This window comes from Falco punctatus, assembly GCF_963210335.1.
Source record: "Falco punctatus genome assembly, chromosome: 4".
NCBI classification, from domain to species: domain Eukaryota; kingdom Metazoa; phylum Chordata; class Aves; order Falconiformes; family Falconidae; genus Falco; species Falco punctatus.
In genome coordinates this window covers 4,740,017-4,759,174 of record NC_137583.1, presented here as the reverse complement: position 1 = coordinate 4,759,174, position 19,158 = coordinate 4,740,017, and the positions used below count along the sequence as shown (strand labels likewise).

Genomic DNA, 19,158 nt, shown 5'->3' with positions numbered 1-19,158 from the left:
GGGTCTTGTTCATGGCATGGCTTGAAGAGCGTGTTAGAGAGCTGCCAGGTGCCGGCCAAGAGGTCACCAGGCCCCTCTGCAGCGCTGGCAATCTCCCCTGGGTCTGGCTCCCACGCTGTTACCTGAGCCCCGTCCGGTGCCTGTGGTTCACTAAGGCAGAAGTGGATGCCAACAGGCAATGGCAACATTTCCCCTCTGTGCTTGCTTCTCGGTGAGGATGTTGCCAAAGTTTATCGAGATGCATGGCAGGCTGTTGGTTTGGAGCCCTTGGGGCATCCTGGAGGTAAGCGCTCAATGTCCCTTTCCTTGAAAGAAGAAACAGTGCCAATGTGACAAGAGCTGACTCATGTGCAATTCTCCTGAAGAGCCTCCCAAGGGTTACACCATCCCGAATTCGTAGCCTGTTGCTGACCTCGAGCCTGAGAGCCATCCCACGGGTAAATCAGTGGGAGGAAGCTGCATCTACCTTCTAGGCTTCTTTCCGCCTGAAGAGCAAGTTGCTCCGTCCGTGGCCCATGCGCAGACATGGAGGAGAGCAGAGAGGGAACGGGCCGGGCTCAGAGATGCGCCCTGTGGAGCTTTGCCTTGCAAAGCTGTCTGCTGTCCCTGGGAGTCATCTGAGTTCTTAAGGCAGATGTTGGAGGAACAGGAGAGAGGACACAGTGGGCACATTTCACTCTGCCTTAGCTGTGAAATTTGGCAGCTGAGCCACAGAGATGGTGCAGAGCCTCTGCTGCCAGTTGTGCTTCAAGCGGAGGGCCAGGGGCGGCTGCTGCCCCAGTTTTGCCGTTACGGCTCGGAGCTGGTTTGTGCAGGCGTCTGCTGGCAGGCAGATTTGAGGGCCTGGCGAGCGCTGAACTTGTGTTCAGCTCACGGGCAGCACTGCTTGCCCACTGGCCCAGTTCCAGGCAGGAGCGAGGTCCCAGGCGACGCCGGCTGCCCTTTCCTCATGCTGGAGGTCGGTGGGGATGCTGGTTCGGCAGGCTTCTTGGGCTGTGCTGCATCTCCCGTCTACCGACCGATAGCTGGGATGGGGCAACCGTGACCGTTGCTGGTGCTTACAGGGAAGGGCGGAGGAGCCCTTCTCGAAAGGGCTGTTTCCCTGGCCGGACTGGCTGCAGCTTCTTCCCGTCCTCTTTGAAGGAAGGCATTTTGCATCGCTTTACGCGCTGCCAAAAGTGCAATGCAAACCAAAAGATGGCCTGCAATTTCCTGGTCCCCCAGCAGGTCAGGCGTGGCTGTTGCTTGGAGTAGGAACCAGGCGCAGGCTCCTCCCCCAGTGCCCACTCTGGCAAGTCACAGCAGCAGCCAAAGCTGAAAGTGTTTTGGGTTCCAGACATCGGGACCAGTTCCGCAGATATGGGAAATGTGCCAAATGTCCCTCCCGCCCTAGCTGCATCCCCGAGCTTGCTGTGACCGCCGAGAGGCACAGGAGCAGCACAGAGCGGGATCCCTCCCTGAGCCGAGGTCCACAGCGATGCCCTGACTCCCAGACTAGGCAGAGGCTTAGGGGGAACCTCCCCGTCCTCCTGTGTCCTCTGTGCCTGAGACTCGCTGAGGCTTTACCTGCCCTCTCTGCTTTTTGGCAGTGCCGTCAAAGCCTGGAGAAGACCAGCACAGCAAGATAAATCAGGCTCATGAACCGGGCTCAGGTACGGAGCAGTCTTGCTGGGGTCCCCAAGTGGGAGACACATCCTGAAACCTGGGAGGTGCTGCAGGCGGTGCCTGTGCTGGAGCAAAGGCACTAGGGGGAGGGCAAGGCTTCAGTGCCACTTGAGAAGGCCTGAGTCTGTCCCCTCGGGGTGTGGGAACTGTCTCACGGGGAGGGAGAGCTGGGGTGGCACTGCCTGCTGCAGGGACGGTTTCTGTCCGTGTCCCTCGAAGGGTCAAGCAGCTGCGCCCCCCCTGTGCTCCCCTTCTGGCCTTCTGGGTTTGGTTGGGTGGGACACCCTGCCCCAAAGGGTGGGAACGTGCCTCCAGGCACCAGTACTGGGGGGAAACAGAGAATGTCCTGGCCGGATCAATCGTGCTGCACGCTTACCAGTGGCGCGCAGGACGGGCTAACGTTCCTAATTGCTCCTGCAGATGATGTCACCGAGAGACCCACAGAGCTTTACAATCCACTGAGCCCCCCAGCTGTTTCCGGTCCCAGAGATCCTGGAAAGTTGTACACTATAGCTGCAGTAGCAGCTGTCGTTTTTCTGCAAGTTGCAATTGTGTTGGGCTGTGTCGTGGTCTGGTGGCGAAGGAAGGAGAAAGCGTGAGTACATTTCCCTCCCTCCTCTTCCTCTGATGGCAGCTCAGAGCCACGAAGCATTTCTAGTCAGGCTGCTGCGGAGTGGCAGCCTGGTGGCTGCCCAAAAGCAAGGGCAGGACGAGAAAGAGCGGGGCAAGAGATTGCCCCAGCCAGGGAGGCGCCCAGTAGCGCTGGCTGATGGCCACCGAACCTGCCCTGAGGAGTCCCCCTGCTCGGGGCTGCCATGCGGTGCGGGTGTCCACGTTGGCCAAGGCGTGCCAGCGGCTCTGCCCGTGCTGGGGAGCCTTGCCAGCTCTGGGCCGTGCTGTGGGGGACAGTCCGTGCGCCCCCTCTGCAGCTGAGCGCCTCAGCGGCCTCCTCTCTCCACAGGCCCGGCGCTGGCGCTTCTAGACTCCAGCATATAAAGAGCTGCTTCTACCAGTGCCTGAGCAGTCAGAGCAGGTGCCCCCGCACCTCTGAGATCTGGATCCCACGCCAGCAGATGCCAGTGCCACCTGAAACACCAAACTACTCGCCTTGCTCAAGCCCGTACCCAGGTACCATGATGCAGAGGAGCCAGGAGAGTATCTACGAACCGCAGGAGCCTCCACAGCCCCAGAGCCCCGCATCGCTCCCCAGCCCTCCAAGGACCTCAACCCCCAAGGATTTCAAGCCCTCTGAGCCTCCTGACGACTCCCACACACCCCTGAGCTCACTGCTCCAGCCGCACAGCAGGGTAGGAGTTGGGGGCGCACTGACAGAGCCCCAGCCGACAGCTTCGGGGCTCAGCCGCTGCCCGCCAAAGACAGTGTGACACAGGGCTGTCACACAAGTGTCCAGGGGGTACCAACAGCAAACCAAGCGAGGCACCAGCACCGTCTGGGCTCCACGCCTGGGCGCAGCCGTGGATGCCCGCTATGTCGGCAGGCAGGAGCTGGGCACGGGCGCGTGGGGAAAGCCCCAATGTGTTTTACCCCCCTCAGCATAAAAAAATAAACTGCTGTCCTCATGTCTAGTCTCAGTGTGCCCTCTTTTAGATGAAAACCCGATGTGCTATTACCACAGCAGGGTCTACTACAAGGCCCTAGCTTTACTTGCTGCTGCTGAGGTTTAGAAAAGCATGACAGCCACGTGGGCTACAACAAGCTGAGGAGGTACATGAAGGTGTCTCAGAGTGAGCTACAGTAGCAAGGCGACTTTCACTACACTGTGAAACTCTGCAGCCAACCCGTGGCTCTTCCTATATATTTATTCCAGCAGGAACCCACGGTTTCTTCTTCTAAGAGGAAAACAGAAACTGGGTATACTTGAGTAATACCAAGTATCAGTAGGCATGGCATGGGAGGGCAGCGGCAGCCTTGTACCTTTTCTCAGCACTTTTTTGCTCAGCTCAGGTCCCCATCACTGATGGCAGGCTGTCTCTACTACCTACACCAGAGCTGGAAGCATCAACATTAGCGCAGAGGTCGCTGTGATGCAGTTACTGTGAGACAGAAGGTGTGAAAGCCAGCGTCGCTGCAGCGAGGCTCCAATCCATCCCTTCCCGCTTTGTAGGCTACAGCGTGGCCAGACGTGCATCTAAAACCTCTGGCTGCCGCGTCTCATGGCTAAGGCAGAGTGAAATACGGGATCATGGAATGTTTGGGGTTGGAAGGGACCTTTACAGGTCATTGAGTCCAACCCCCCTGCAATGAGCGGAGCCATCTTCAATGGGATCACTTGTTGGGGTCTGCAGCGGGTCTACAGACAAATTAGTTGACTTCAAAGGCTTAGTCGTGTACCTTGAAGACAGCCACAAATTGCCAGGTACGTAAACAGGATGTGAAGAACCGTAACTCAGAACCACAGCACACGGGCACCTACAGCAACAGCAAATAGCAAGCAAGAAGAAGAACACAAAAACCTTTCAGGGTCTGACACATGTACTGTCTAAGATATATAAATAATTTGTATAAGCAATAAAGGCCATTTTGTCCGATCCCAGCCATGCAGCCATAGTGTTTTTTCAGTCCGCCTCGACCTGGATCACCACAATCACTTTGCTCAGCTGAGCTTGAATGTTTCCAGGGATGGGGCATCCACCACCTCTCTGGGCAACTTGTTCCAGTGTTTCACCACCCTCAGCATAAAAAAACCCCACCTGCTGTCCTTGTGTCTAGTCTTAACCTGCCCACTTCCAGCTTCAAACCATTGCCCCTTCTCCCTAGGGCTGCAGGCCCTGCCCAAATCTCTGTCCCCGTCTCTCTGATAAGCGCCCATTGAGTATTGGAAGACCAGAATCAGGTCTCCCCAGAGCCTTCTCTTTGCCAGGCTGAACAACCCCACCTCTCTCTGCCTTTTTTTCAGAGCAGAGGAGTTCCATCCCTTCGATCATTTTGGTGGCTTCTTTTGATGCAGCCCAGGACACGGTTGGCTTTCTGGCCTGCGAGCGCACATTGCTGGTTCATGCCCAGCTGTTCATCCACCAGTACCCCCAAGTCCTTCCTGGCAGGGCGGCTCTCAGTGGTACCGGGCGTTGCCCTGAGCCTGGTGCAGGACCTTGCACGTGGCCTTCTTGAGCCTCATGAGGTTCACATGGGCCGCTTCTCCAGCCTGTCCAGGTCCCTCTGGACAGCAGCCCATCGCTCAGGCGCATCAGCTGCACCACTCAGCTTCGTGTCATCTGCAAACTTGCTGAGGGTGCACCCGATCCCACTGTCTTATGTCATTGATGAAGCTATTAAACAGTACTGCTCCCAAGAGGGGCCCCTGAGGGACACACTCGTCCCCAGTCTCCGTCCGCACACTGAGCTGTTCACCACTGCCGTCAGGATGGCACTGTCCAGCCAATTCCTTATCCACCAAGCAGTCCACGCATCAGATCCACATTTCTCCAATTGATGGAGAAGGATGTTGTGAGAGACAATATCAAAGGCCAAAGAAGCCTGGAGAGATGACACCTGTAGCTCTTCCCTTGCCCACCGAGGTACTCACCCTACCACTGAAGGCCACTGGGTTGTTCAGGGAACATACACCCACCGTGTGCTCTCTCAAGGTTTCCTTTTGCACGTCAAATACTTTAAGAGAATATTTTTTCTGTTTTATTGACTGACTTTGCCCTTTGAGGACCCCAACAGAAAGTATTCCCTTAAGTTTCACGTGAAGGAGAAAGGGAAGAGTGAAGGCTTCATCTTTCCCGTCAAACAAACGTGACCTGTTAGCCCTGGGGTCCCCCAAGGCACCAAACCGGGCTCCAGCCGGGAAGCTGCCCACAGGAGGGGATCTGGCACTTGTCTTGAGGCTGAAATCATTCACTCCTCAGCCTCGTGAGCTGTTGCTAACAGCACCTGAGGAGGTCAGAAAGGCCCTGGCTGCGCTCCCCAGGTCATCTGGGGCACTGTGAGCTCCGCGCTGCCCCTGTGAAAGTGCCCGGAAAAGAGGGCAGAGCTGCGGGCTCAGCCCCAGGTGGGACCGTGTGCCAGCCCTTGGACGGAGCTGCCCGACGGGGCGTGCTCCCCAGCCTGGGAGGGCAGCTGCCCCGGCTGTGCTCCAGCGGCTCTCCCCCTGAGCACCGTTGCCACGCGGCCTGGGCCGGCCGTGAGGTCACAGTGGGGCTGTGAGGTCACGGAGCTCCACGGCGATGCACCAGCTACAAGTACCCATGCCTCAGCCCCCAGCCGCAACTGCACCAGATGCAGCAGCAGCGGTGACAGCAGCACAGGATCATGTGGCTGAAGGGAGCCATGGCCCTCATTCAGCACTGCCTCCTCCTCCTCCTCCTCCTGGAGGCCCTACCTGCCAGGGCTGCACCTTGGCAAGAGCAGGAAGCAGGTAAGCACTCGGCACACTTGCGACCTTTCACGGGCCAGCGGGCTCCTCTCCCCGAGAAGCGTGGATGTGGCTTTTCCCTCGAGCGCTTTAGCGAGGGCTTCCCCTGCGTGTGTGAGAGCTGTGCGGGTACGAAAGCCCCCAGGGGCCCTATGTTGGCCCACGCGCTCCCTGAGGGGTCTTGTTCATGGCATGGCTTGAAGAGCGTGTTAGAGAGCTGCCAGGTGCCGGCCAAGAGGTCACCAGGCCCCTCTGCAGCGCTGGCAATCTCCCCTGGGTCTGGCTCCCACGCTGTTACCTGAGCCCCGTCCGGTGCCTGCGGTTCACTAAGGCAGAAGTGGATGCCAACAGGCAATGGCAACATTTCCCCTCTGTGCTTGCTTCTCGGTGAGGATGTTGCCAAAGTTTATCGAGATGCATGGCAGGCTGTTGGTTTGGAGCCCTTGGGGCATCCTGGAGGTAAGCGCTCAATGTCCCTTTCCTTGAAAGAAGAAACAGTGCCAATGTGACAAGAGCTGACTCATGTGCAATTCTCCTGAAGAGCCTCCCAAGGGTTACACCATCCCGAATTCGTAGCCTGTTGCTGACCTCGAGCCTGAGAGCCATCCCACGGGTAAATCAGTGGGAGGAAGCTGCATCTACCTTCTAGGCTTCTTTCCGCCTGAAGAGCAAGTTGCTCCGTCCGTGGCCCATGCGCAGACATGGAGGAGAGCAGAGAGGGAACGGGCTGGGCTCAGAGATGCGCCCTGTGGAGCTTTGCCTTGCAAAGCTGTCTGCTGTCCCTGGGAGTCATCTGAGTTCTTAAGGCAGATGTTGGAGGAACAGGAGAGAGGACACAGTGGGCACATTTCACTCTGCCTTAGCTGTGAAATTTGGCAGCTGAGCCACAGAGATGGTGCAGAGCCTCTGCTGCCAGTTGTGCTTCAAGCGGAGGGCCAGGGGCGGCTGCTGCCCCAGTTTTGCCGTTACGGCTCGGAGCTGGTTTGTGCAGGCGTCTGCTGGCAGGCAGATTTGAGGGCCTGGCGAGCGCTGAACTTGTGTTCAGCTCACGGGCAGCACTGCTTGCCCACTGGCCCAGTTCCAGGCAGGAGCGAGGTCCCAGGCGACGCCGGCTGCCCTTTCCTCATGCTGGAGGTCGGTGGGGATGCTGGTTCGGCAGGCTTCTTGGGCTGTGCTGCATCTCCCGTCTACCGACCGATAGCTGGGATGGGGCAACCGTGACCGTTGCTGGTGCTTACAGGGAAGGGCGGAGGAGCCCTTCTCGAAAGGGCTGTTTCCCTGGCCGGACTGGCTGCAGCTTCTTCCCGTCCTCTTTGAAGGAAGGCATTTTGCATCGCTTTACGCGCTGCCAAAAGTGCAATGCAAACCAAAAGATGGCCTGCAATTTCCTGGTCCCCCAGCAGGTCAGGCGTGGCTGTTGCTTGGAGTAGGAACCAGGCGCAGGCTCCTCCCCCAGTGCCCACTCTGGCAAGTCACAGCAGCAGCCAAAGCTGAAAGTGTTTTGGGTTCCAGGCATCGGGACCATGTTCCGCAGATATGGGAAATGTGCCAAATGTCCCTCCCGCCCTAGCTGCATCCCCGAGCTTGCTGTGACCGCCGAGAGGCACAGGAGCAGCACAGAGCGGGATCCCTCCCTGAGCCGAGGTCCACAGCGATGCCCTGACTCCCAGACTAGGCAGAGGCTTAGGGGGAACCTCCCCGTCCTCCTGTGTCCTCTGTGCCTGAGACTCGCTGAGGCTTTACCTGCCCTCTCTGCTTTTTGGCAGTGCCGTCAAAGCCTGGAGAAGACCAGCACAGCAAGATAAATCAGGCTCATGAACCGGGCTCAGGTACGGAGCAGTCTTGCTGGGGTCCCCAAGTGGGAGACACATCCTGAAACCTGGGAGGTGCTGCAGGCGGTGCCTGTGCTGGAGCAAAGGCACTAGGGGGAGGGCAAGGCTTCAGTGCCACTTGAGAAGGCCTGAGTCTGTCCCCTCGGGGTGTGGGAACTGTCTCACGGGGAGGGAGAGCTGGGGTGGCACTGCCTGCTGCAGGGACGGTTTCTGTCCGTGTCCCTCGAAGGGTCAAGCAGCTGCGCCCCCCCTGTGCTCCCCTTCTGGCCTTCTGGGTTTGGTTGGGTGGGACACCCTGCCCCAAAGGGTGGGAACGTGCCTCCAGGCACCAGTACTGGGGGGAAACAGAGAATGTCCTGGCCGGATCAATCGTGCTGCACGCTTACCAGTGGCGCGCAGGACGGGCTAACGTTCCTAATTGCTCCTGCAGATGATGTCACCGAGAGACCCACAGAGCTTTACAATCCACTGAGCCCCCCAGCTGTTTCCGGTCCCAGAGATCCTGGAAAGTTGTACACTATAGCTGCAGTAGCAGCTGTCGTTTTTCTGCAAGTTGCAATTGTGTTGGGCTGTGTCGTGGTCTGGTGGCGAAGGAAGGAGAAAGCGTGAGTACATTTCCCTCCCTCCTCTTCCTCTGATGGCAGCTCAGAGCCACGAAGCATTTCTAGTCAGGCTGCTGCGGAGTGGCAGCCTGGTGGCTGCCCAAAAGCAAGGGCAGGACGAGAAAGAGCGGGGCAAGAGATTGCCCCAGCCAGGGAGGCGCCCAGTAGCGCTGGCTGATGGCCACCGAACCTGCCCTGAGGAGTCCCCCTGCTCGGGGCTGCCATGCGGTGCGGGTGTCCACGTTGGCCAAGGCGTGCCAGCGGCTCTGCCCGTGCTGGGGAGCCTTGCCAGCTCTGGGCCGTGCTGTGGGGGACAGTCCGTGCGCCCCCTCTGCAGCTGAGCGCCTCAGCGGCCTCCTCTCTCCACAGGCCCGGCGCTGGCGCTTCAAGACGCCAGCATATAAAGAGCTGCTTCTACCAGTGCCTGAGCAGTCAGAGCAGGTGCCCCCGCACCTCTGAGATCTGGATCCCACGCCAGCAGATGCCAGTGCCACCTGAAACACCAAACTACTCGCCTTGCTCAAGCCCATACCCAGGTACCATGATGCAGAGGAGCCAGGAGAGTATCTACGAACCGCAGGAGCCTCCACAGCCCCAGAGCCCCGCATCGCTCCCCAGCCCTCCAAGGACCTCAACCCCCAAGGATTTCAAGCCCTCTGAGCCTCCTGACGACTCCCACACACCCCTGAGCTCACTGCTCCAGCCGCACAGCAGGGTAGGAGTTGGGGGCGCACTGACAGAGCCCCAGCCGACAGCTTCGGGGCTCAGCCGCTGCCCGCCAAAGACAGTGTGACACAGGGCTGTCACACAAGTGTCCAGGGGGTACCAACAGCAAACCAAGCGAGGCACCAGCACCGTCTGGGCTCCACGCCTGGGCGCAGCCGTGGATGCCCACTATGTCGGCAGGCAGGAGCTGGGCACGGGCGCGTGGGGAAAGCCCCAATGTGTTTTACCCCCCTCAGCATAAAAAAATAAACTGCTGTCCTCATGTCTAGTCTCAGTGTGCCCTCTTTTAGATGAAAACCCGATGTGCTATTACCACAGCAGGGTCTACTACAAGGCCCTAGCTTTACTTGCTGCTGCTGAGGTTTAGAAAAGCATGACAGCCACGTGGGCTACAACAAGCTGAGGAGGTACATGAAGGTGTCTCAGAGTGAGCTACAGTAGCAAGGCGACTTTCACTACACTGTGAAACTCTGCAGCCAACCCGTGGCTCTTCCTATATATTTATTCCAGCAGGAACCCACGGTTTCTTCTTCTAAGAGGAAAACAGAAACTGGGTATACTTGAGTAATACCAAGTATCAGTAGGCATGGCATGGGAGGGCAGCGGCAGCCTTGTACCTTTTCTCAGCACTTTTTTGCTCAGCTCAGGTCCCCATCACTGATGGCAGGCTGTCTCTACTACCTACACCAGAGCTGGAAGCATCAACATTAGCGCAGAGGTCGCTGTGATGCAGTTACTGTGAGACAGAAGGTGTGAAAGCCAGCGTCGCTGCAGCGAGGCTCCAATCCATCCCTTCCCGCTTTGTAGGCTACAGCGTGGCCAGACGTGCATCTAAAACCTCTGGCTGCCGCGTCTCATGGCTAAGGCAGAGTGAAATACGGGATCATGGAATGTTTGGGGTTGGAAGGGACCTTTACAGGTCATTGAGTCCAACCCCCCTGCAATGAGCGGAGCCATCTTCAATGGGATCACTTGTTGGGGTCTGCAGCAGGTCTACAGACAAATTAGTTGACTTCAAAGGCTTAGTCGTGTACCTTGAAGACAGCCACAAATTGCCAGGTACGTAAACAGGATGTGAAGAACCGTAACTCAGAACCACAGCACACGGGCACCTACAGCAACAGCAAATAGCAAGCAAGAAGAAGAACACAAAAACCTTTCAGGGTCTGACACATGTACTGTCTAAGATATATAAATAATTTGTATAAGCAATAAAGGCCATTTTGTCCGATCCCAGCCATGCAGCCATAGTGTTTTTTCAGTCCGCCTCGACCTGGATCACCACAATCACTTTGCTCAGCTGAGCTTGAATGTTTCCAGGGATGGGGCATCCACCACCTCTCTGGGCAACTTGTTCCAGTGTTTCACCACCCTCAGCATAAAAAAACCCCACCTGCTGTCCTTGTGTCTAGTCTTAACCTGCCCACTTCCAGCTTCAAACCATTGCCCCTTCTCCCTAGGGCTGCAGGCCCTGCCCAAATCTCTGTCCCCGTCTCTCTGATAAGCGCCCATTGAGTATTGGAAGACCAGAATCAGGTCTCCCCAGAGCCTTCTCTTTGCCAGGCTGAACAACCCCACCTCTCTCTGCCTTTTTTTCAGAGCAGAGGAGTTCCATCCCTTCGATCATTTTGGTGGCTTCTTTTGATGCAGCCCAGGACACGGTTGGCTTTCTGGCCTGCGAGCGCACATTGCTGGTTCATGCCCAGCTGTTCATCCACCAGTACCCCCAAGTCCTTCCTGGCAGGGCGGCTCTCAGTGGTACCGGGCGTTGCCCTGAGCCTGGTGCAGGACCTTGCACGTGGCCTTCTTGAGCCTCATGAGGTTCACATGGGCCGCTTCTCCAGCTTGTTCAGGTCCCTCTGGACAGCAGCCCATCGCTCAGGCGCATCAGCTGCACCACTCAGCTTGGTGTCATCTGCAAACTTGCTGAGGGTGCACCCGATCCCACTGTCTTATGTCATTGATGAAGCTATTAAACAGTACTGCTCCCAAGAGGGGCCCCTGAGGGACACACTCATCCCCAGTCTCCGTCCGCACACTGAGCTGTTCATCACTGCCGTCAGGATGGCACTGTCCAGCCAATTCCTTATCCACCAAGCAGTCCACGCATCAGATCCACATTTCTCCAATTGATGGAGAAGGATGTTGTGAGAGACAATATCAAAGGCCAAAGAAGCCTGGAGAGATGACACCTGTAGCTCTTCCCTTGCCCACCGAGGTACTCACCCTACCACTGAAGGCCACTGGGTTGTTCAGGGAACATACACCCACCGTGTGCTCTCTCAAGGTTTCCTTTTGCACGTCAAATACTTTAAGAGAATATTTTTTCTGTTTTATTGACTGACTTTGCCCTTTGAGGACCCCAACAGAAAGTATTCCCTTAAGTTTCACGTGAAGGAGAAAGGGAAGAGTGAAGCCTTCATCTTTCCCGTCAAACAAACGTGACTTGTTAGCCCTGGGGTCCCCCAAGGCACCAAACCGGGCTCCAGCCGGGAAGCTGCCCACAGGAGGGGATCTGGCACTTGTCTTGAGGCTGAAATCATTCACTCCTCAGCCTCGTGAGCTGTTGCTAACAGCACCTGAGGAGGTCAGAAATGCCCTGGCTGCGCTCCCCAGGTCATCTGGGGCACTGTGAGCTCCGCGCTGCCCCTGTGACAGTGCCCGGAAAAGAGGGCAGAGCTGCGGGCTCAGCCCCAGGTGGGACCGTGTGCCAGCCCTTGGACGGAGCTGCCCGACGGGGCGTGCTCCCCAGCCTGGGAGGGCAGCTGCCCCGGCTGTGCTCCAGCGGCTCTCCCCCTGAGCACCGTTGCCACGCGGCCTGGGCCGGCCGTGAGGTCACAGTGGGGCTGTGAGGTCACGGAGCTCCACGGCGATGCACCAGCTACAAGTACCCATGCCTCAGCCCCCAGCCGCAACTGCACCAGATGCAGCAGCAGCGGTGACAGCAGCACAGGATCATGTGGCTGAAGGGAGCCATGGCCCTCATTCAGCACTGCCTCCTCCTCCTCCTCCTCCTGGAGGCCCTACCTGCCAGGGCTGCACCTTGGCAAGAGCAGGAAGCAGGTAAGCACTCGGCACACTTGCGACCTTTCACGGGCCAGCGGGCTCCTCTCCCCGAGAAGCGTGGATGTGGCTTTTCCCTCGAGCGCTTTAGCGAGGGCTTCCCCTGCGTGTGTGAGAGCTGTGCGGGTACGAAAGCCCCCAGGGGCCCTATGTTGGCCCACGCGCTCCCTGAGGGGTCTTGTTCATGGCATGGCTTGAAGAGCGTGTTAGAGAGCTGCCAGGTGCCGGCCAAGAGGTCACCAGGCCCCTCTGCAGCGCTGGCAATCTCCCCTGGGTCTGGCTCCCACGCTGTTACCTGAGCCCCTTCCGGTGCCTGCGGTTCACTAAGGCAGAAGCGGATGCCAACAGGCAATGGCAACATTTCCCCTCTGTGCTTGCTTCTCGGTGAGGATGTTGCCAAAGTTTATCGAGATGCATGGCAGGCTGTTGGTTTGGAGCCCTTGGGGCATCCTGGAGGTAAGCGCTCAATGTCCCTTTCCTTGAAAGAAGAAACAGTGCCAATGTGACAAGAGCTGACTCATGTGCAATTCTCCTGAAGAGCCTCCCAAGGGTTACACCATCCCGAATTCGTAGCCTGTTGCTGTCCTCGAGCCTGAGAGCCATCCCACGGGTAAATCAGTGGGAGGAAGCTGCATCTACCTTCTAGGCTTCTTTCCGCCTGAAGAGCAAGTTGCTCCGTCCGTGGCCCATGCGCAGACATGGAGGAGAGCAGAGAGGGAACGGGCTGGGCTCAGAGATGCGCCCTGTGGAGCTTTGCCTTGCAAAGCTGTCTGCTGTCCCTGGGAGTCATCTGAGTTCTTAAGGCAGATGTTGGAGGAACAGGAGAGAGGACACAGTGGGCACATTTCACTCTGCCTTAGCTGTGAAATTTGGCAGCTGAGCCACAGAGATGGTGCAGAGCCTCTGCTGCCAGTTGTGCTTCAAGCGGAGGGCCAGGGGCGGCTGCTGCCCCAGTTTTGCCGTTACGGATCGGAGCTGGTTTGTGCAGGCGTCTGCTAGCAGGCAGATTTGAGGGCCTGGCGAGCGCTGAACTTGTGTTCAGCTCACGGGCAGCACTGCTTGCCCACTGGCCCAGTTCCAGGCAGGAGCGAGGTCCCAGGCGACGCCGGCTGCCCTTTCCTCATGCTGGAGGTCGGTGGGGATGCTGGTTCGGCAGGCTTCTTGGGCTGTGCTGCATCTCCCGTCTACCGACCGATAGCTGGGATGGGGCAACCGTGACCGTTGCTGGTGCTTACAGGGAAGGGCGAAGGAGCCCTTCTCGAAAGGGCTGTTTCCCTGGCCGGACTGGCTGCAGCTTCTTCCCGTCCTCTTTGAAGGAAGGCATTTTGCATCGCTTTACGCGCTGCCAAAAGTGCAATGCAAACCAAAAGATGGCCTGCAATTTCCTGGTCCCCCAGCAGGTCAGGCGTGGCTGTTGCTTGGAGTAGGAACCAGGCGCAGGCTCCTCCCCCAGTGCCCACTCTGGCAAGTCACAGCAGCAGCCAAAGCTGAAAGTGTTTTGGGTTCCAGGCATCGGGACCATGTTCCGCAGATATGGGAAATGTGCCAAATGTCCCTCCCGCCCTAGCTGCATCCCCGAGCTTGCTGTGACCGCCGAGAGGCACAGGAGCAGCACAGAGCGGGATCCCTCCCTGAGCCGAGGTCCACAGCGATGCCCTGACTCCCAGACTAGGCAGAGGCTTAGGGGGAACCTCCCCGTCCTCCTGTGTCCTCTGTGCCTGAGACTCGCTGAGGCTTTACCTGCCCTCTCTGCTTTTTGGCAGTGCCGTCAAAGCCTGGAGAAGACCACCACAGCAAGATAAATCAGGCTTATGAACGGGGCTCAGGTACGGAGCAGTCTTGCTGGGGTCCCCAAGTGGGAGACACATCCTGAAACCTGGGAGGTGCTGCAGGCGGTGCCTGTGCTGGAGCAAAGGCACTAGGGGGAGGGCAAGGCTTCAGTGCCACTTGAGAAGGCCTGAGTCTGTCCCCTCGGGGTGTGGGAACTGTCTCACGGGGAGGGAGAGCTGGGGTGGCACTGCCTGCTGCAGGGACGGTTTCTGTCCGTGTCCCTCGAAGGGTCAAGCAGCTGCGCCCCCCCTGTGCTCCCCTTCTGGCCTTCTGGGTTTGGTTGGGTGGGACACCCTGCCCCAAAGGGTGGGAACGTGCCTCCAGGCACCAGTACTGGGGGGAAACAGAGAATGTCCTGGCCGGATCAATCGTGCTGCACGCTTACCAGTGGCGCGCAGGACGGGCTAACGTTCCTAATTGCTCCTGCAGATGATGTCACCGAGAGACCCACAGAGCTTTACAATCCACTGAGCCCCCCAGCTGTTTCCGGTCCCAGAGATCCTGGAAAGTTGTACACTATAGCTGCAGTAGCAGCTGTCGTTTTTCTGCAAGTTGCAATTGTGTTGGGCTGTGTCGTGGTCTGGTGGCGAAGGAAGGAGAAAGCGTGAGTACATTTCCCTCCCTCCTCTTCCTCTGATGGCAGCTCAGAGCCACGAAGCATTTCTAGTCAGGCTGCTGCGGAGTGGCAGCCTGGTGGCTGCCCAAAAGCAAGGGCAGGACGAGAAAGAGCGGGGCAAGAGATTGCCCCAGCCAGGGAGGCGCCCAGTAGCGCTGGCTGATGGCCACCGAACCTGCCCTGAGGAGTCCCCCTGCTCGGGGCTGCCATGCGGTGCGGGTGTCCACGTTGGCCAAGGCGTGCCAGCGGCTCTGCCCGTGCTGGGGAGCCTTGCCAGCTCTGGGCCGTGCTGTGGGGGACAGTCCGTGCGCCCCCTCTGCAGCTGAGCGCCTCAGCGGCCTCCTCTCTCCACAGGCCCGGCGCTGGCGCTTCTAGACTCCAGCATATAAAGAGCTGCTTCTACCAGTGCCTGAGCAGTCAGAGCAGGTGCCCCCGCACCTCTGAGATCTGGATCCCACGCCAGCAGATGCCAGTGCCACCTGAAACACCAAACTACTCGCCTTGCTCAAGCCCGTACCCAGGTACCATGATGCAGAGGAGCCAGGAGAGTATCTACGAACCGCAGGAGCCTCCACAGCCCCAGAGCCCCGCATCGCTCCCCAGCCCTCCAAGGACCTCAACCCCCAAGGATTTCAAGCCCTCTGAGCCTCCTGACGACTCCCACACACCCCTGAGCTCACTGCTCCAGCCGCACAGCAGGGTAGGAGTTGGGGGCGCACTGACAGAGCCCCAGCCGACAGCTTCGGGGCTCAGCCGCTGCCCGCCAAAGACAGTGTGACACAGGGCTGTCACACAAGTGTCCAGGGGGTACCAACAGCAAACCAAGCGAGGCACCAGCACCGTCTGGGCTCCACGCCTGGGCGCAGCCGTGGATGCCCGCTATGTCGGCAGGCAGGAGCTGGGCACGGGCGCGTGGGGAAAGCCCCAATGTGTTTTACCCCCCTCAGCATAAAAAAATAAACTGCTGTCCTCATGTCTAGTCTCAGTGTGCCCTCTTTTAGATGAAAACCCGATGTGCTATTACCACAGCAGGGTCTACTACAAGGCCCTAGCTTTACTTGCTGCTGCTGAGGTTTAGAAAAGCATGACAGCCACGTGGGCTACAACAAGCTGAGGAGGTACATGAAGGTGTCTCAGAGTGAGCTACAGTAGCAAGGCGACTTTCACTACACTGTGAAACTCTGCAGCCAACCCGTGGCTCTTCCTATATATTTATTCCAGCAGGAACCCACGGTTTCTTCTTCTAAGAGGAAAACAGAAACTGGGTATACTTGAGTAATACCAAGTATCAGTAGGCATGGCATGGGAGGGCAGCGGCAGCCTTGTACCTTTTCTCAGCACTTTTTTGCTCAGCTCAGGTCCCCATCACTGATGGCAGGCTGTCTCTACTACCTACACCAGAGCTGGAAGCATCAACATTAGCGCAGAGGTCGCTGTGATGCAGTTACTGTGAGACAGAAGGTGTGAAAGCCAGCGTCGCTGCAGCGAGGCTCCAATCCATCCCTTCCCGCTTTGTAGGCTACAGCGTGGCCAGACGTGCATCTAAAACCTCTGGCTGCCGCGTCTCATGGCTAAGGCAGAGTGAAATACGGGATCATGGAATGTTTGGGGTTGGAAGGGACCTTTACAGGTCATTGAGTCCAACCCCCCTGCAATGAGCGGAGCCATCTTCAATGGGATCACTTGTTGGGGTCTGCAGCGGGTCTACAGACAAATTAGTTGACTTCAAAGGCTTAGTCGTGTACCTTGAAGACAGCCACAAATTGCCAGGTACGTAAACAGGATGTGAAGAACCGTAACTCAGAACCACAGCACACGGGCACCTACAGCAACAGCAAATAGCAAGCAAGAAGAAGAACACAAAAACCTTTCAGGGTCTGACACATGTACTGTCTAAGATATATAAATAATTTGTATAAGCAATAAAGGCCATTTTGTCCGATCCCAGCCATGCAGCCATAGTGTTTTTTCAGTCCGCCTCGACCTGGATCACCACAATCACTTTGCTCAGCTGAGCTTGAATGTTTCCAGGGATGGGGCATCCACCACCTCTCTGGGCAACTTGTTCCAGTGTTTCACCACCCTCAGCATAAAAAAACCCCACCTGCTGTCCTTGTGTCTAGTCTTAACCTGCCCACTTCCAGCTTCAAACCATTGCCCCTTCTCCCTAGGGCTGCAGGCCCTGCCCAAATCTCTGTCCCCGTCTCTCTGATAAGCGCCCATTGAGTATTGGAAGACCAGAATCAGGTCTCCCCAGAGCCTTCTCTTTGCCAGGCTGAACAACCCCACCTCTCTCTGCCTTTTTTTCAGAGCAGAGGAGTTCCATCCCTTCGATCATTTTGGTGGCTTCTTTTGATGCAGCCCAGGACACGGTTGGCTTTCTGGCCTGCGAGCGCACATTGCTGGTTCATGCCCAGCTGTTCATCCACCAGTACCCCCAAGTCCTTCCTGGCAGGGCGGCTCTCAGTGGTACCGGGCGTTGCCCTGAGCCTGGTGCAGGACCTTGCACGTGGCCTTCTTGAGCCTCATGAGGTTCACATGGGCCGCTTCTCCAGCCTGTCCAGGTCCCTCTGGACAGCAGCCCATCGCTCAGGCGCATCAGCTGCACCACTCAGCTTCGTGTCATCTGCAAACTTGCTGAGGGTGCACCCGATCCCACTGTCTTATGTCATTGATGAAGCTATTAAACAGTACTGCTCCCAAGAGGGGCCCCTGAGGGACACACTCGTCCCCAGTCTCCGTCCGCACACTGAGCTGTTCACCACTGCCGTCAGGATGGCACTGTCCAGCCAATTCCTTATCCACCAAGCAGTCCACGCATCAGATCCACATTTCTCCAATTGATGGAGAAGGATGTTGTGAGAGACAATATCAAAGGCCAAAGAAGCCTGGAGAGATGACACCTGTAGCTCTTCCCTTGCCCACCGAGGTACTCACCCTACCACTGAAGGCCACTGGGTTGTTCAGGGAACATACACCCACCGTGTGCTCTCTCAAGGTTTCCTTTTGCACGTCAAATACTTTAAGAGAATATTTTTTCTGTTTTATTGACTGACTTTGCCCTTTGAGGACCCCAACAGAAAGTATTCCCTTAAGTTTCACGTGAAGGAGAAAGGGAAGAGTGAAGGCTTCATCTTTCCCGTCAAACAAACGTGACCTGTTAGCCCTGGGGTCCCCCAAGGCACCAAACCGGGCTCCAGCCGGGAAGCTGCCCACAGGAGGGGATCTGGCACTTGTCTTGAGGCTGAAATCATTCACTCCTCAGCCTCGTGAGCTGTTGCTAACAGCACCTGAGGAGGTCAGAAAGGCCCTGGCTGCGCTCCCCAGGTCATCTGGGGCACTGTGAGCTCCGCGCTGCCCCTGTGAAAGTGCCCGGAAAAGAGGGCAGAGCTGCGGGCTCAGCCCCAGGTGGGACCGTGTGCCAGCCCTTGGACGGAGCTGCCCGACGGGGCGTGCTCCCCAGCCTGGGAGGGCAGCTGCCCCGGCTGTGCTCCAGCGGCTCTCCCCCTGAGCACCGTTGCCACGCGGCCTGGGCCGGCCGTGAGGTCACAGTGGGGCTGTGAGGTCACGGAGCTCCACGGCGATGCACCAGCTACAAGTACCCATGCCTCAGCCCCCAGCCGCAACTGCACCAGATGCAGCAGCAGCGGTGACAGCAGCACAGGATCATGTGGCTGAAGGGAGCCATGGCCCTCATTCAGCACTGCCTCCTCCTCCTCCTCCTCCTGGAGGCCCTACCTGCCAGGGCTGCACCTTGGCAAGAGCAGGAAGCAGGTAAGCACTCGGCACACTTGCGACCTTTCACGGGCCAGCGGGCTCCTCTCCCCGAGAAGCGTGGATGTGGCTTTTCCCTCGAGCGCTTTAGCGAGGGCTTCCCCTGCGTGTGTGAGAGCTGTGCGGGTACGAAAGCCCCCAGGGGCCCTATGTTGGCCCACGCGCTCCCTGAGGGGTCTTGTTCATGGCATGGCTTGAAGAGCGTGTTAGAGAGCTGCCAGGTGCCGGCCAAGAGGTCACCAGGCCCCTCTGCAGCGCTGGCAATCTCCCCTGGGTCTGGCTCCCACGCTGTTACCTGAGCCCCGTCCGGTGCCTGCGGTTCACTAAGGCAGAAGTGGATGCCAACAGGCAATGGCAACATTTCCCCTCTGTGCTTGCTTCTCGGTGAGGATGTTGCCAAAGTTTATCGAGATGCGTGGCAGGCTGTTGGTTTGGAGCCCTTGGGGCATCCTGGAGGTAAGCGCTCAATGTCCCTTTCCTTGAAAGAAGAAACAGTGCCAATGTGACAAGAGCTGACTCATGTGCAATTCTCCTGAAGAGCCTCCCAAGGGTTACACCATCCCGAATTCGTAGCCTGTTGCTGACCTCGAGCCTGAGAGCCATCCCACGGGTAAATCAGTGGGAGGAAGCTGCATCTACCTTCTAGGCTTCTTTCCGCCTGAAGAGCAAGTT

At 57.8% G+C, this 19,158-nt stretch overlaps 1 protein-coding gene and 1 long non-coding RNA gene across 3 annotated transcripts; both read left to right on the top strand.

The window, feature by feature from the left end:
- Window positions 1–1,353: 1,353 nt before the first annotated feature.
- Window positions 1,354–8,707, top strand: LOC308062953. The gene is made up of 3 exons (XR_013927764.1): window positions 1,354–2,260; window positions 2,627–7,872; window positions 8,306–8,707. It is a non-coding gene; the product is annotated as an uncharacterized lncRNA (long non-coding RNA).
- A 482-nt stretch (window positions 8,708–9,189) lies between these two features.
- On the top strand, window positions 9,190–16,655 carry LOC308062952 (uncharacterized protein). Of its 2 annotated transcripts, none has more exons than XR_013927763.1 (4): window positions 9,190–12,876; window positions 14,030–14,092; window positions 14,526–14,700; window positions 15,067–16,655. XR_013927763.1 is itself a non-coding variant. In XM_080385266.1 (4 exons), the coding sequence occupies exons 1-4, from the start codon at window positions 12,605–12,607 to the stop codon at window positions 15,488–15,490; spliced, it is 780 nt and encodes a 259-aa protein (XP_080241392.1). In that variant the 5' UTR covers window positions 9,190–12,604; the 3' UTR covers window positions 15,491–16,655. The 2 variants fall into 2 exon arrangements, 1 of the variants encoding a protein (XP_080241392.1); XM_080385266.1 differs by having other exon boundaries at window positions 9,190–12,722.
- The last annotated feature ends 2,503 nt before the right edge of the window (window positions 16,656–19,158 follow it).

What these genes read in the sequence shown, in the direction of transcription:
- LOC308062952 (XM_080385266.1), top strand. Translation starts at nt 12,605, where the DNA reads ATGCCAACAGGCAATGGCAACATTTCCCCTCTGTGCTTGCTTCTCGGT. An exon ending in GCCCTTGGGGCATCCTGGAG is followed by an intron (nt 12,723 to 14,029) that starts GTAAGCGCTCAA and finishes GCTTTTTGGCAG; the next exon opens with TGCCGTCAAAGCCTGGAGAA. An exon ending in GGCTTATGAACGGGGCTCAG is followed by an intron (nt 14,093 to 14,525) that starts GTACGGAGCAGT and finishes TTGCTCCTGCAG; the next exon opens with ATGATGTCACCGAGAGACCC.